The 13,433-nt window shown below is 34.6% G+C and overlaps 1 protein-coding gene across 3 annotated transcripts; it reads right to left on the bottom strand.

The window, feature by feature from the left end:
• Nucleotides 1-7,490: 7,490 nt before the first annotated feature.
• LOC143632502 (beta carbonic anhydrase 5, chloroplastic-like) lies at nt 7,491-11,225 on the bottom strand. 3 transcript variants are annotated; one of them, XM_077101006.1, is made up of 9 exons: nt 11,089-11,225; nt 10,914-10,981; nt 9,579-9,740; nt 9,454-9,502; nt 9,246-9,359; nt 9,060-9,113; nt 8,658-8,740; nt 8,440-8,545; nt 7,491-7,768 (listed from the first exon to the last, which is right to left on the bottom strand). In XM_077101006.1, the coding sequence occupies exons 1-9, from the start codon at nt 11,119-11,121 to the stop codon at nt 7,565-7,567; spliced, it is 873 nt and encodes a 290-aa protein (XP_076957121.1). In that variant the 5' UTR covers nt 11,122-11,225; the 3' UTR covers nt 7,491-7,564. The 3 variants fall into 3 exon arrangements, with proteins under 3 accessions (XP_076957121.1, XP_076957119.1, XP_076957122.1); XM_077101004.1 differs by having other exon boundaries at nt 11,077-11,205; XM_077101007.1 differs by lacking the exon at nt 11,089-11,225 and adding an exon at nt 9,844-9,910 and having other exon boundaries at nt 7,499-7,768; nt 10,914-10,956.
• Between the last annotated feature and the right edge of the window lie 2,208 nt (nt 11,226-13,433).

Raw genomic sequence — 13,433 nt, 5'->3', positions numbered from 1 at the left:
TCCTACCATTTGGAAAGATACCGATTAGTGAAACTATAGAACCCTATACTGTAGAATCGCTAACGGTAAATCCCTAATGGTTAACTAAATTGTTCGGTATTGTCCTATTATTCTGAACGATTAACCTTTCCTTATTGACCTACAACCAGTAAAGTTAAGAAGTTTTGACGTAATAGTTAACATGGATTGGCTAACTCAACATGAAGCTGAAATCAAATATGAAAAGAAGATGATTAGAAGCTCTCTTTCGAACGATGAAGCGATTAGATACAGAGAAAAGTGTACGGTATTATGTTACCACTCTAATCTCATCTTGAGATGTTATAATATTTACGTCAAGAAGACGTGGTGTATTTAACAAACGTGATTGCCACAGATTTAAAAGAAAACATATAGAAGATGTTCCGGTGATACGTAAATATCCAGAAGTTTTCCCAAAAAAAAAAAAAAAAAAAAAAAAAAAAAAAAAAAAAAAAACTGCCTGGAATACCACCAGCATGACAAGTTGAAATTCGTATCGATCTAATACCAGGAGCATATCCTATTGCTAAAGTATCTTACCAACTTGCACCAACTGAAATGCAAGAATTATTGGATAAGGTTTTATACGACCTAGTTAGTCACCATGGGGTGCACCAGTGTTATTTGGGAAATGAAGGACGGAAGTGTTAGGATATGTATTGATTAGGGAGAATTGAATAAAGTGACAATCAAGAATAGGTATTCACTTCTTCGAAGTAAATGATCTGTTTAACCAACTGCAATGGCCGATTTATTTTTAGAAAATTGATCTTAGATATAGTTATCACCAAATGAAAAATCCAAGAGGAGGACGTTGCAAAAACAGCGTTTCACCACTAGCGCCCGACCATTTTATATAATTACAGTCTTGCCTACTAACTCCTCAGTCAGGATAATAGTTTAAACTATTCTTTCTCCTAGCCAGACCACTTTCATTGGCGTCTCCCTTGTCATAAAAAGAAATATACGAAGCACCATGTCATGCCATTGGTGTAGTTTTAGAACCCAAATCATTTCTGTAATCTAGTAACTGTATTCCTTGGAATGTAATCATTAAGAATTCGCCAAACCACGGACCTTAGTGACCTGCATGTAAACAGTTAAATTATGTGATTCATTCTTCATAGGCATATAAATCCTTCCATTTAATTCCAACGACACATTCCATCAAAGGACATCTTCATGGTTCGTTTAAAGAACTTAACCTCAACTGAATTTCGGGACGAAATTCTAATAACATGGGGAGAATGTGACACCCCATAAATAAAGTCATTTTCGTACAATGCTTAATCATGATTTCTTAACATTAATTCCCGCGTGATTAAATTTGTTAAGATAATAACAACGAGTCTAACATAAGCCCATGTGCACGGATACATTGCATCTAAGTAATTTTAAAAATTACTCGAACTTTTCATTTTATCCAGTGGGTACGAACGTTGGTGATGACTTGTTTAAACAACTCGAACTTATTTAACGAACCTAAAAGGTTCAAATTCTATATTATACAAACATATTTTATATTAATTTATAATACATCAATGGAAAATATGAATTGATTATTCGAGCGTGTCTATCATTATCTTAAACGCACGTACTTCGTGAAATATTGACGGTACATAATCATACAAGCATTAATTATATATTTTTAAGGATCCTATTCTTCATTATACTAACCGATGCATAAACGTAAGAGGGTTTGAACATGATATTAAGGGAAAGAAAGACAATAATGAAAGAAAAATAAATAAATAAAAAGAAATGCTCTTTACTTTGTTGCGTGACCTGCTAAAGGAAAACAACACACACATTTCCTTTAATCACTAATTTCAAACCTCACAAGATATATAGAAAATTTCTAATACACACAAGGTTGATCAAATAATTATAATTTTCATGTACCACCAAAAACAATCGTACTCATAGATTTCCCCCTGTTGACTTCTACTCTTATCACTCCCATCCCATGCTTTTATTTTTGCCAACCAATCTTTCATCACTCAAATGATTTGATCTTGTTTCAAAAGACACTCAAACCCATCTATGATTATTAAAATAAGGAAACATGTTTCCATCCATTTATATAAACAAGACTTGAAAACATTTGAACAAGAACATATTAATTAAAAGATATAATCATCATCACATCCACTACCTTACCAAACAAAACCCCTCTCCTCACTCTTCTTATCCGCTGGCTCCAACCAACCCACCATCCCTTTTACTTATTTTTATTCATTTGGTTATTTTCACACTGTATTTTCATATCCAAGTTCCTAGATATTTTATGCATTCACTAGTATTTCTTATTCTATTATGTAAGAAAGCACAAATGTAAAACTTCACCCAACAAACAACAACTCTCTTTCTCACATACCACTCTCGGCCGATCCCCTCCATATATATACACATCATTTCTTTGATTTATGTTCAACAATTACTCAATGATCATCCTTTGAATGGTGATGTTTTAACATGAGTCATGTGCTCCATATCTCCTATAGTATAATTCTTTGTTACAAGAACTAAACTCACAAACCAAACTCCTCTTTCATCTCAAATCTCTCCCGGTCTCTCTATCTTTGGCACTGCTACTGTAACGATTCCGACGAAACTAGGTTCTGTGTTTAGTTTGTAGCTAAGGCGGAAGAATCGAGATTTAGGCGTGTAAAAGCGGAAAGAGCAAGGTATTTCGGTTTATAAATTCGTATATGTGTTTGGACATATTGTGATGTAGTTTGAGCTGGGTCACGAAATTTTTCAGGGATGATAAACATATGAAAATATGACTTCTGTGAATTTTTGGATAAATATAGAATATTTGGTGAATTTAATGCTAGATTTTGGCTAAAAATTGTGAAAAATAGTTAAAGACCATAAAAAAAAAAAAAAAATTCTGAAAAATTTCAGATAAGCTTTTTAGGTCATGTAAAGGTCACACACAAAATTCCGGGTCATTTGGAAAACCCTAAGTATGATTTCTGGATAAACGAGTTCTAGAGTTTTTAGCTCGGTTTTGGCATAAAAAAGAGTATTGAAAGTGAGTCTGGATCTGTAAATTTTTACAGGGAACTTATGGTATGGCAGGGGCCATCCTGGAAAATTTGGGATTTTTCGGGTGTCGTTTGGTATTTACGGCATATTTAGTGTTTAAATGAGTTTTAAAAATGGATAAATAAATATTAAGTACAAAATAAATTTTGGAAATATTTTTATAAAATTCTAAACTGTCAAAATGTTATTTGTGCAAAATCTCAAGATCCGAGGATGAACGGATATTTATTTAGAATAAAAGTGAACTTTTATAATATAAAACGCGTAAACCAGCAAAGTTCTGGTAGACGAGCTGACTGGTATACGAAAACCCTAAAAATAAGCTGTTTTCATATTATTTATTAAATCGAGTAAAAACGAACCATCCGAAAATAATTCGGATGATTTGGGTAATTTTTATAAGGATTAATAGTTTCTGGTACGTTAAAAACGGATACGGATCCCGTAGCTAATCGGGACATCGAAACCCTGTTCTGTTTTCATAACCTTAATCAGTTTATCAGTCAACAACTATTTTCGAGTCGTGTGTGACCATACTCATTTTCGAAACGTAAAAACGGACAACTGTGCTAGGCACGCAAAACGGGGAAAACGGGCCGATAGTGATTTTGACTATCGGACATTATACGACATCACAATCTGAGTCCAGAAACCTATTTTTGGGTTAACACTGCTCCCAGAATGGTTATATTACTGGGGTAACGGTGTTCCCCGAGTGACCGAATGATACGGTTAAAGATTATATAAACAATAATTGTATAATAACGATCGTTGGGATCATATTACAGATTGGACGTGTTAACTGATAATGACTGTTGTTACCTGCTTGCATGTGCTAAGGTGAGTTTCACGAGCCCCTTTTTCTGAATTGTTTTTAAATATTTTCTCGGGGCGGAAAGCATGTTACTATTAAAATGTTTAAGTACATACTGAACGCATGGATTTGCGTGTATTTATATATATTTTATTGTACGGGAATCGTACGGAAATGTACTAAGATGGTGATTGTCTGAGTTGCTAACATTGTAAGGCCCCGTAACACGAGTGATTAGCTAAAAGCCGGTAGAGTGTGAATAAACTATTGGTCTGACAAACCCAACTGGTCCGGCATGGATTTGCTGATGTTTCCCAGCCTATGTAATGTTAGGCATAGCGGTTTGGGGCAGGTTCGTGGGCGGAGTATGCCACGGGGTTGTATGTGGATAGTCAGAGGTTTCACTTGTGGGCTCAACATAATTACATCGATAATATTATATTATGATATTGATTTATCATGGTTTACTCGAATTGTGAAACTCACCAACTATTCATAGTTGACCCGTTTTCTCACATGCTTTTCAGGTACGATTAAGATGAAGTGATTGCTTACGTTTTAAGTGCTTGATGTGTGTAAGATTTGCGTGCGGGATGTTACGATACATTATATTAAATAGAATTATGTATCGTATTGTATGATGTGTGTATCACCTAGACGGTAATGAAATATGAGATAATGTAATTTGAAGTATATTAATGTATTCAGTTTTCTTTATAAACAATGTGGTTGATATCAGAGGTGTCTGTGGCGCCCCGGTTACGTTTCCGCTGCGGTTGCGGGGTGTTACATTAATCATTTTATCTATTTTAACTTTGAGGACAATGTTTAATTATTCTAACATTGGGGACAATGTAAACCTCAAGTGTGGGGATGGGGGGAATTTGAAAATTTTAACCCGATAGTACCTCGAAGAGTGTTCAGAAACCAAAGTTGTTAACTGTTAATTATTGCCATTAATGCCAAGTTATAGCTTTCTGGTCACGGTTGGTTTTTCAGCTTCTGAATAGTCTTACTCACAAATGTTTTCATAACGAGAAGTTGAAAATGGGGTCGTTTAGGCGGGGATAACGAGTCATGGGGACATGTACACATGTTTATATCGTCAACCCTATTCATCTAGTACGTGTGTGAGTTGACCTAAATATACATAATGCACATATAATATATAGTACACACATGTCATCTGAGTGCTTTCATCGATGCTCATGGATTACGGGATCGTAGTTGGCAAAATGAAAAAGTGATAGAGGCAATTAGGTTAGGCCTCATCTGGATGAGCGATAGTGTGGGTACTGGGGGGTTGGGCCTCATACATTATACATATGAGTAGGGGTAATGTGAAGGGCGGCGGTTGGTTCCATTAGAAAACATTTCTTGGACCTATTTTTCATTTGATTAACCCCGATATTATGTTACGATATGATCCGGCTTAATAGGTTTCTTTGTATTTGTATTTGTTTTTGTTTTTGTATTTGTATTTGTAGTTATTCCAGTATTAAGAATCTCGTTTATTATGATTAAAAAAATGATAAAATCAGTATGTATGTTAGCCTTGCGTATTTAGAGGTTTTGTAATAAGTTAATCAGTTTGTATAGTAGTTTTGTTATTTAGATGTTTTGTAATAAGCCGGGTCGGATCGTTTGAGCTACTTAACTATTTCCCTTCCATACCCTTACACCTGGCCCCGATACAACCCTTTTAATACCTCTTGATTTGCATTTGTGTCAAAGCAGCTTAATGGATGAATATTTGCTTATGAGTGATACTGAGAGCAGAGTGATACTAGCACATCTTTTGCTAGTCCAGATATTAAACCGAGAGGAGAGATGTTATATTATGAGGGGTATGAGCATGTATGCCTTAACCGGAAACAAAGTACACTTGTCTGGCGCGGCTCTATTGTTTTTATTATAGCACTTAACCGTATTTTGTGGGATATCAATCTAAAAAGGGGTCAGTCTGGGAAGCTGGGTATTACTTTAAACCTTACTAGTATTAATGACGATAATCTACATACCTATAACCAGGCCCGGCCCATGGGGAGGGCAGGGAGGGCTCAAGCCCCAGGCCCACTACCTTTTAAGGGCCCATAAAATTTTAATTATATATATATATATATATATATGTATTTAAGCCCATATGTATTAAGAGGCCCACTTGTTTAACAAATCCAAAATAACACCAGTGTTTGATTGTGAAACGTATGTACAGCGAGGGTCCCGACTCCCGACCATCGAACTTCTGAACGACGAGTGGCGACTTTAAGATCTTTTGTTTGGCTTGCTCCGGCGTCCAGAGACCTTCATCCAACTATTAATTTATGTGTCACTGATTTGTGGTTCGTTGTTAAGTGACTCGATATTCACAGTCCATTCTTCAAGAAAAAGGAGAACCACAAACGCTTGTGAGGTGAGGAGATGAGGTAATTAACTTATTAGTTATATTAATTTCCTGTTGGTTATTGTCATTTTTAATTTAAGTTTTCATGTTAAATAATTTAATATTTTTTAACTTTAACTTTTATGAGTTTATGATTTATAGGTTGGACAACTGATTACTGATAGTTAATTAGCCTTATTAATATTTGTTTTTTTAGATATTATGCCTCCTAAATTTAAACACTTATCCGGTAGTCAAAATCGTAAAATGAGAAAAATAGAATAAGAACTAAGAAATAAACAAATCGAGAAGAATGCGAATATACATACGTTTCTCCAAAAGCAACCTCAAAGTTCTAATTTAAAAGAAAAAGATGTACGTGCGTGTCAATAAAGATCATGAAGATGCACATGTTGATGAAGATCATCATGGTAAAAAATAATAGTTTTGTATTTTAGGGCCTTTTGTTTTTCATGTCCTGGGCCTTGGTTTTTTTTTTTTTGTATTTTCGGAGACGGCCCTGCCTATGACAAAAGTTGATGTATTTGTAGTTCTAATATTTGTGGGTTCATCTAAACAAATCATGGTTACTTCAGACCAACTGGTCAAGAGTTACAACTCATCGAATGAATTATTGGGACATTTTGATGATAACCATCGTAACTGTCACGAACCAAACCATCATGTTGGTGTTATGCCACTTGGACTCTTGATGCGACCCTGCGCGATATCCATTGGAACTCTTAAATCATTCCGTTGAACAATTACGACCACTATACAATCATATCTACAACAGCCCATTCGTCCATCAACGTGAACGTGTCTTGCATCGTAGGGGGTCGGGTCTTCATAATTAGGTACGTAACATTGTGTTTATGTGTGCATAAGGGTGTGAAGTACCCTTTTTGGACCCCAACTCTGTTATAAAGTAATAATAAAGGAAGGTTGCAACATACAAATCCATTCCACATTTTCATCATGTTTCGTAACTTTTTACTAACGCGTGTGAAAGAGAGAGATTCATAGGACAGATGAAAATGCTGATGATCATATATGACCAAACCTAGAATCATACAATAGACGCAAGGAAAGATGTGTGAAAACCCACCCAGAACTATATTAACCCGATATCATTGTTCTCGCAAAAATCTGATAAACTATTAAACAGTCATTTCATATTTATTTGATACATAAAGGATACATATATTTCACTATAGTTTAATTCAATCCAATAATACCGTACAAACAACAATCATATGATATCACGTAGAAGAATAACAACAGCACGACCATCAAGACCAAAACTCACGGTTTTTAATAGCATATTCACCTGTTTCCTGCTTTGAATTGCTCTTCTGGTAATCAAGAGTCCACTTTTCATATGTACAATTCACAAAATCGTAGTAACCACCATGGAGAGAAAGCACGCCTTTTGCCACCCGTTCTTCGACCCATGGGTATGTAAGCAAGTTCAACAATGTATTATTTATTGATTCCTGCAAAAGATTCAATTTCTTAGATACAGAAACAATCACTTTGACTTTTGAAGATTCAAGTAAAAAGTCAAGGCAGCTACATTTGACTCCAAAATTTGATACGACTTCCTTTACAAAACTTAACTCCATGTTTCTAGTAGCATTCAATATAAAGTTTAAATTATGCTCTCCAATTAACCAAACCATAACCAAAAACTGATGGGTCAGTTTAGATTTTTCTTGAAAACTTAAATTAGTGGGTCGGTCATGGTTAATTGTATTTCCATCCCCGATTAAACCAAACCTACCCGATATTTAATATATTCAAATGTAAAATGGTAAAACTCAAATTATTTAAGCTTAAATTTCTGATAACAATTTATTAAGTGGATTAAAAAAAAGTGGAGCCCAAATTTTCAGGCCCATTTACATTGTTTTGGTCCATTTTAGTCAGGCCCAAACATTTCGTTACCAAATCAAGTTCACGGTTAACCAACCCATAACTGAATAGAATCATCATGTAAAACCGATTAACCACAACCAACCAATAATAACTGATTGGTTATCGTTCTCTGATTAACATAAAGTTCGGCTATGGATATGATTTTGGACCAAACGAAGATTATAATTCTAGTTGTTAGACGTCAAAAGTCAAATACAAACTTGACTTTTGTTTGCATAATGATAAGCACCTTTTCACAGTGTTTGCATTGCTGGTCAAAACTGAGGTTAGAGGCGGTAGCCTTTGTGGTTGACTTTGCTGCTTTTCCTACCACGACCCAGTTCTTGATAAAGCTACTGTAAAGCAAGCAGACTTATGAGATTATATGTCTAATACGCGTTTAGAGCAAAATGACACTGTAAAGACCTGGGAATTACAAAAATAGATATAATATCATTTAAGTAGAACCTTGAATTTTCTTCATCTTCCATGCTCATGAGGGCTCGGATGCCTCCACAACAGCTATGTCCAGTCACCAGTATGTTTTCAACCTGCAATTAGTTTTATACTCTCCTTTAACATTAAAAAGTAAATAAATAAATAAATAAATAAATAAATAAATAAATAAATAAATAATAGTAACAATAATGGAGGTGAAAATTATGCGAAAGAGCCATATTAGCTAAAGTGTCTGAATGGGTAGTTTTAGTGCAGGACAAAATGTGTCATGTTGACTCGCAAACACTTTTATGTTCATTACTTCAAATGTTATATAAATAAATATGATAATCATAAACTACATCACTTAAATCAACAAACTACAAAATAATAATGGGCATGTGAATATTATCATTAGAAAAGTTTACTTACTTCAAGAGCAGTCACAGAGAATTCAAGTGCAGCATTTGTTTCACACGGTCCATTCTGCATATGAAATTATAACACATAATGACATGCACCGGAGAGGATACGCTTCAAACTCATTCCAAAATATTACCAGAATAAAGAAACAAAAATGAGTAAAACTGAAAAAACATGGCCTGAATTACAAAATACCTCAAAAGGTGGAACAAGATTACCCACATTACGGACCACAAAAGCTTCACCAGGTTCAAATCCTAGGATATACGAGGGGCAAACTCTTGAATCCGCACAAGAAATCACCAGAAACTGTTCATACAATCATCGATAAACACAACAGTTATCAAAAGCCTAATTAATTAAGACTAGACATTAAAATAGCTAATAAATAAACAGTAAACACCTTTGGAGCTTGTGCTTCAGCAAGTCCTTGATAACACTCTAAGTTTTCCCTGTTCAAGAATAATAATAAGTTGTTTTAAGCAACAAACTTTGTACTGTTTTCGGTTAAAGATATTTGCCACTTACAAGTATTTATGCTTTTTAAAACTCAAGAATCTATTCTTTATCTCAGAGAATGAATCATTTCCATCAATGGAGTTCTTGATAAGTTTTGGTGTAGTTTCTTTAGTTTCTTGAACCAGAGCGGGGCCGTCCATTGATGCGTGCAATTTCAATGCTAGATTGGTCCTATAAATGTGTGAGGTGGATTGTTTAAGAAAACATAAACTGTATTTTTTAGTTAAGTGAAGCAATAGTTAGCCCTGTGGATAACATAAACCAAAATAAATACACGCTTATCTCTTGGGTTCAATCCCGAAGGAAGCATTGATGTCTGTTAGCGTAATAATATGTATTTCCTATAAATAAATCATCAGATAGTTCAATCAGAAACTCATGAACCAAGTTGTTATTGCAACTTTTACCCAATTAAGCTCATCCATGAAGAAAGAAGTTTATAGAGTCTAGATAGAGTTAAGATCATTACGAAGAATAAACCATAACAGAAATAGTTAAACACATACATTTTCATGTTTTCCCATAACATTTTGGGTCGGTTTTGGGCTCAAACCGAACCAAAAAAACAAAAACTTCAGTTTTTGGTTTTTGAAAACCGTTTGTTTTGCTTTTACATTTTTCGGTTTTTACAATGGGTTCGGCTTTTTCGGTTTTCACCATTTGGCTTAAACAAATGGCTCTAAATAAATAATTTGGACATGAACCTTTGGGCCTAAATTTTTTGTTTATTAATAATTTACTCATTATTACAGCTTTAGACCTCTAATTTTTGGGTTACACCATTTATCAATTTCTTATAAATTGTTTAAAATCGATTATTTCGTCTTTTACCGCTCGGATTGGTTTGGTTTTGTTTTTCTAGTTTTTAGTTGATGCAAAACAGAAACTGAACCGAAAAAACTAATTTTCTAAAAAACATAAAACCAAATTGTCGATTATTTCGTCTTTTATTGGTTTCGGGTATTTCAGTTCGGTTGCGATGGTTATTCAGGTTATGTTTCGGTTATTTCGTCTTCGAGCAAGCCTTTAGATAACATCCATTCAAGATTGGAAAACCAGTTGTTATTGACATTCTAAGATCATGATCCAAGATAATGAATCAACCAATTACATGATCATATATATTATTAATAACTTAGCCTTCATCAGATACTCCCTTAAAAGCAAATATATTGCATCTCAAAAGCATTTATGTTACTCTTACTTGCATTCAAAGCAACACAATCTGCAGCTAGCAAAATATAAATCTTGTTTTGGATCATAACAAAAATGTATCGTTAACCCAGCCATCATGATGAACACAAAACACAATTGAAGAAAACAAACTTGTAAGAAAACACTTACTTTGATGTCCTCAAAAACCCCACTCGTGTCTGCTCAATTCCGAAAACCTTCAACTTGGAATCAAACACCTAACCCAGAAACCAAAACAACAGTAAGTGAAAGACATTTCATCAAATACCTTATCTGCACACATAATATAATAATAGAAGGCTATAAAGATTACAGGTGATTTGACAAGATGGGAAGACCCAATAGTTGACTGAGCCATTACTGAAAGAAATTAAAGGGTGGGTTTGTGTTGGGTCTCCTGGTTTTATGGAATCGTGTTCTTTTGCATCAATCAAAATAATAGTGGGATGTGATGGAGACAATTAATGCATGGAAGGAATATAAATATAGGTAGTCTAGGTAGCTGAGACTCGTGGACAGATCGAGATCGGTAGTTTTATTTTATCCCATGAAAAGCGGAGATTTCGATGTTGCCATAATTAGGAAAAGCTGTCGGCTAAGGACAACTAACAGGACAGTTGGAAGTACTTGGTTTCAACAACTGTGCTTATTATTTTAGATGTTTTCTCTGTTTGACTATCAAGACACGTGTGATGAAGTAAGTGGTAGGAAATTATTTCATATATTCGTAAATGAATTCATTTTTACACTTATTCTATTAATTTACTTCTTAACTAGAATGTTGGTGTGTTGTTCCTAATGGTGCCTTGCTCTTGGATCATTGGAATTGGAAGGCTCAACACCTGGATGGGGATGCGATTAATGACTTTATCAATGTAGCGACATCTTTATTTTCTTATATGCTCGGGGGTGAGAATGACAGATGGCAGTGGCTTGGAGACGGTACGGATTCGTTTACGGTGGCGTCGGTCAAAAGACTCCTTTACATTGTCAACCTCGTTCTAGCTTCAAATATCTTGTAGTGGAATTCTTGGCTTTCGTTGAAGTTAAATACTTTTGGTTGGAGAATTATATTAGCCCGGTTACCAACTTTTGATGCTCTGATTAAATGGAAAATTTTGCACGGGCCAAATTTTTGCTGCATATGCCAATCCGCTGAGGAATATGTGGATCACTTGTTACGGGATGTTATGTGGTGTCGGTGTTATAGAATAATTTGAGTATGTGGTGTAAAATCCCCTCCTTTGTTTGTTTTTTCCATAGGCGATCTGTTCAACATCCACAAGCATATTTCAGGTAACTCGTGCAAGAAAAAATGTGTTGCAATCTATTGTTTTGGTTGCGTGTAGGAGTCTATGGCGTGCTCGTAATGAGCTTAACTTTTCCAATACTCCTGTTAAGATCGAAAAGATAATTGGCGAGGTCAAATCAATGGCTTTCCTTTAGCTCAAAAGTAGATCTAAGAGTTGGAATATAGATTGAGAAAAATGGAAGATGCTTGATTTGTAATTTTCCTCTTTTGATTTGTGTATGGTTGGTGTGCCTCTCCCGCTAGCTTCTTGTTAGCGGGTTGTTTGGCCTCTTTTCTTTGTTAATGAAATTCTTCGTTCGAAAGAAAATCTAGGATACGAGTAGTTAAAAAGATACAACAACAATTTAAATGTAATAATATACGTAATAACATACTTATGGATTCATAAGATATAAATAATGAGATATAAAATTTTATAATTTATAAATATCTAAAACCTAGTTTAATACAACATTTGAAGTTACATTTGTAACTTTGTTGTTAATTTTATAAATGGTAATGATATTAGTTGGCATCCTAGTTGATTATTTTAGTTAAATGACATGTTATATACATGCTAAATGACTAAAATATCTATTTATTACTATATATAATGTATATAGGAGATAGTGAAGTTGAAAATTAAGAGTTTATAATTTACATAGCACAAGGTACAACAACCTAACGCTCCAATGTACAAAGCTTGGTTCAATGAAACCCTAATTCCATTTCAAATTTCGAAATTCAAACAACCGCTCAGACGCTCTCAATTATCTCTGCTTATCCTCCGTTTTCTCTCTCAAATTTCTTCTACGTTGAAGACTGCCGAGCTCAACCGCTTTGGATCACAGGCGTCGCTGTTGGAGTTCGCCGGTCTACACGCGTGTTCAACAGCCTCTATTGCGCATGCTGCAGTCATGGACGACTTAGTCCGACTGTGATGGAATGAAGGAGCATGGAAAGAAAAGGAGAACATGGATCCAGGTCGTCACCTATTGTTTCGTCAATGATCCTGTCACCAATCAAGGTTAGTTTCTACCTAACAAATATTTTAACACCCATAAACTTGTTAAATGGATTTATCTTGTTTTTGATATTCAGGATTGCAAGAAAGAATGCTAAGTAGGTTAGTTGTGCTATGTTTAGTTTAATTTTATGGTGTTTGTGACACTATTGTGTAAGATTGATTACCGTTTTAAATTTGTTGTTGTGTGAAAATCATATAAGTTATAGTTTGAGTTGGAATCGGAACTATGCATTATCAACTTGCTCAGGTATGCTTAAGCATTTGTATTATTTATATTTTTTGTTAACTTCGAGGTCATATATCATATAAATCATGTTTCAGGTTCAAAACCCTAATTTTCCTATTTTTCCCA

The sequence above is a fragment of the Bidens hawaiensis genome, unplaced genomic scaffold (assembly GCF_021521415.1).
Source record: "Bidens hawaiensis isolate Kalapana, Puna unplaced genomic scaffold, B.hawaiensis_p1.1 tig00006392_1, whole genome shotgun sequence".
Classification (NCBI taxonomy): Eukaryota; Viridiplantae; Streptophyta; class Magnoliopsida; order Asterales; family Asteraceae; genus Bidens; species Bidens hawaiensis.
This window is presented reverse-complemented; position numbering and strand designations above follow the sequence as displayed.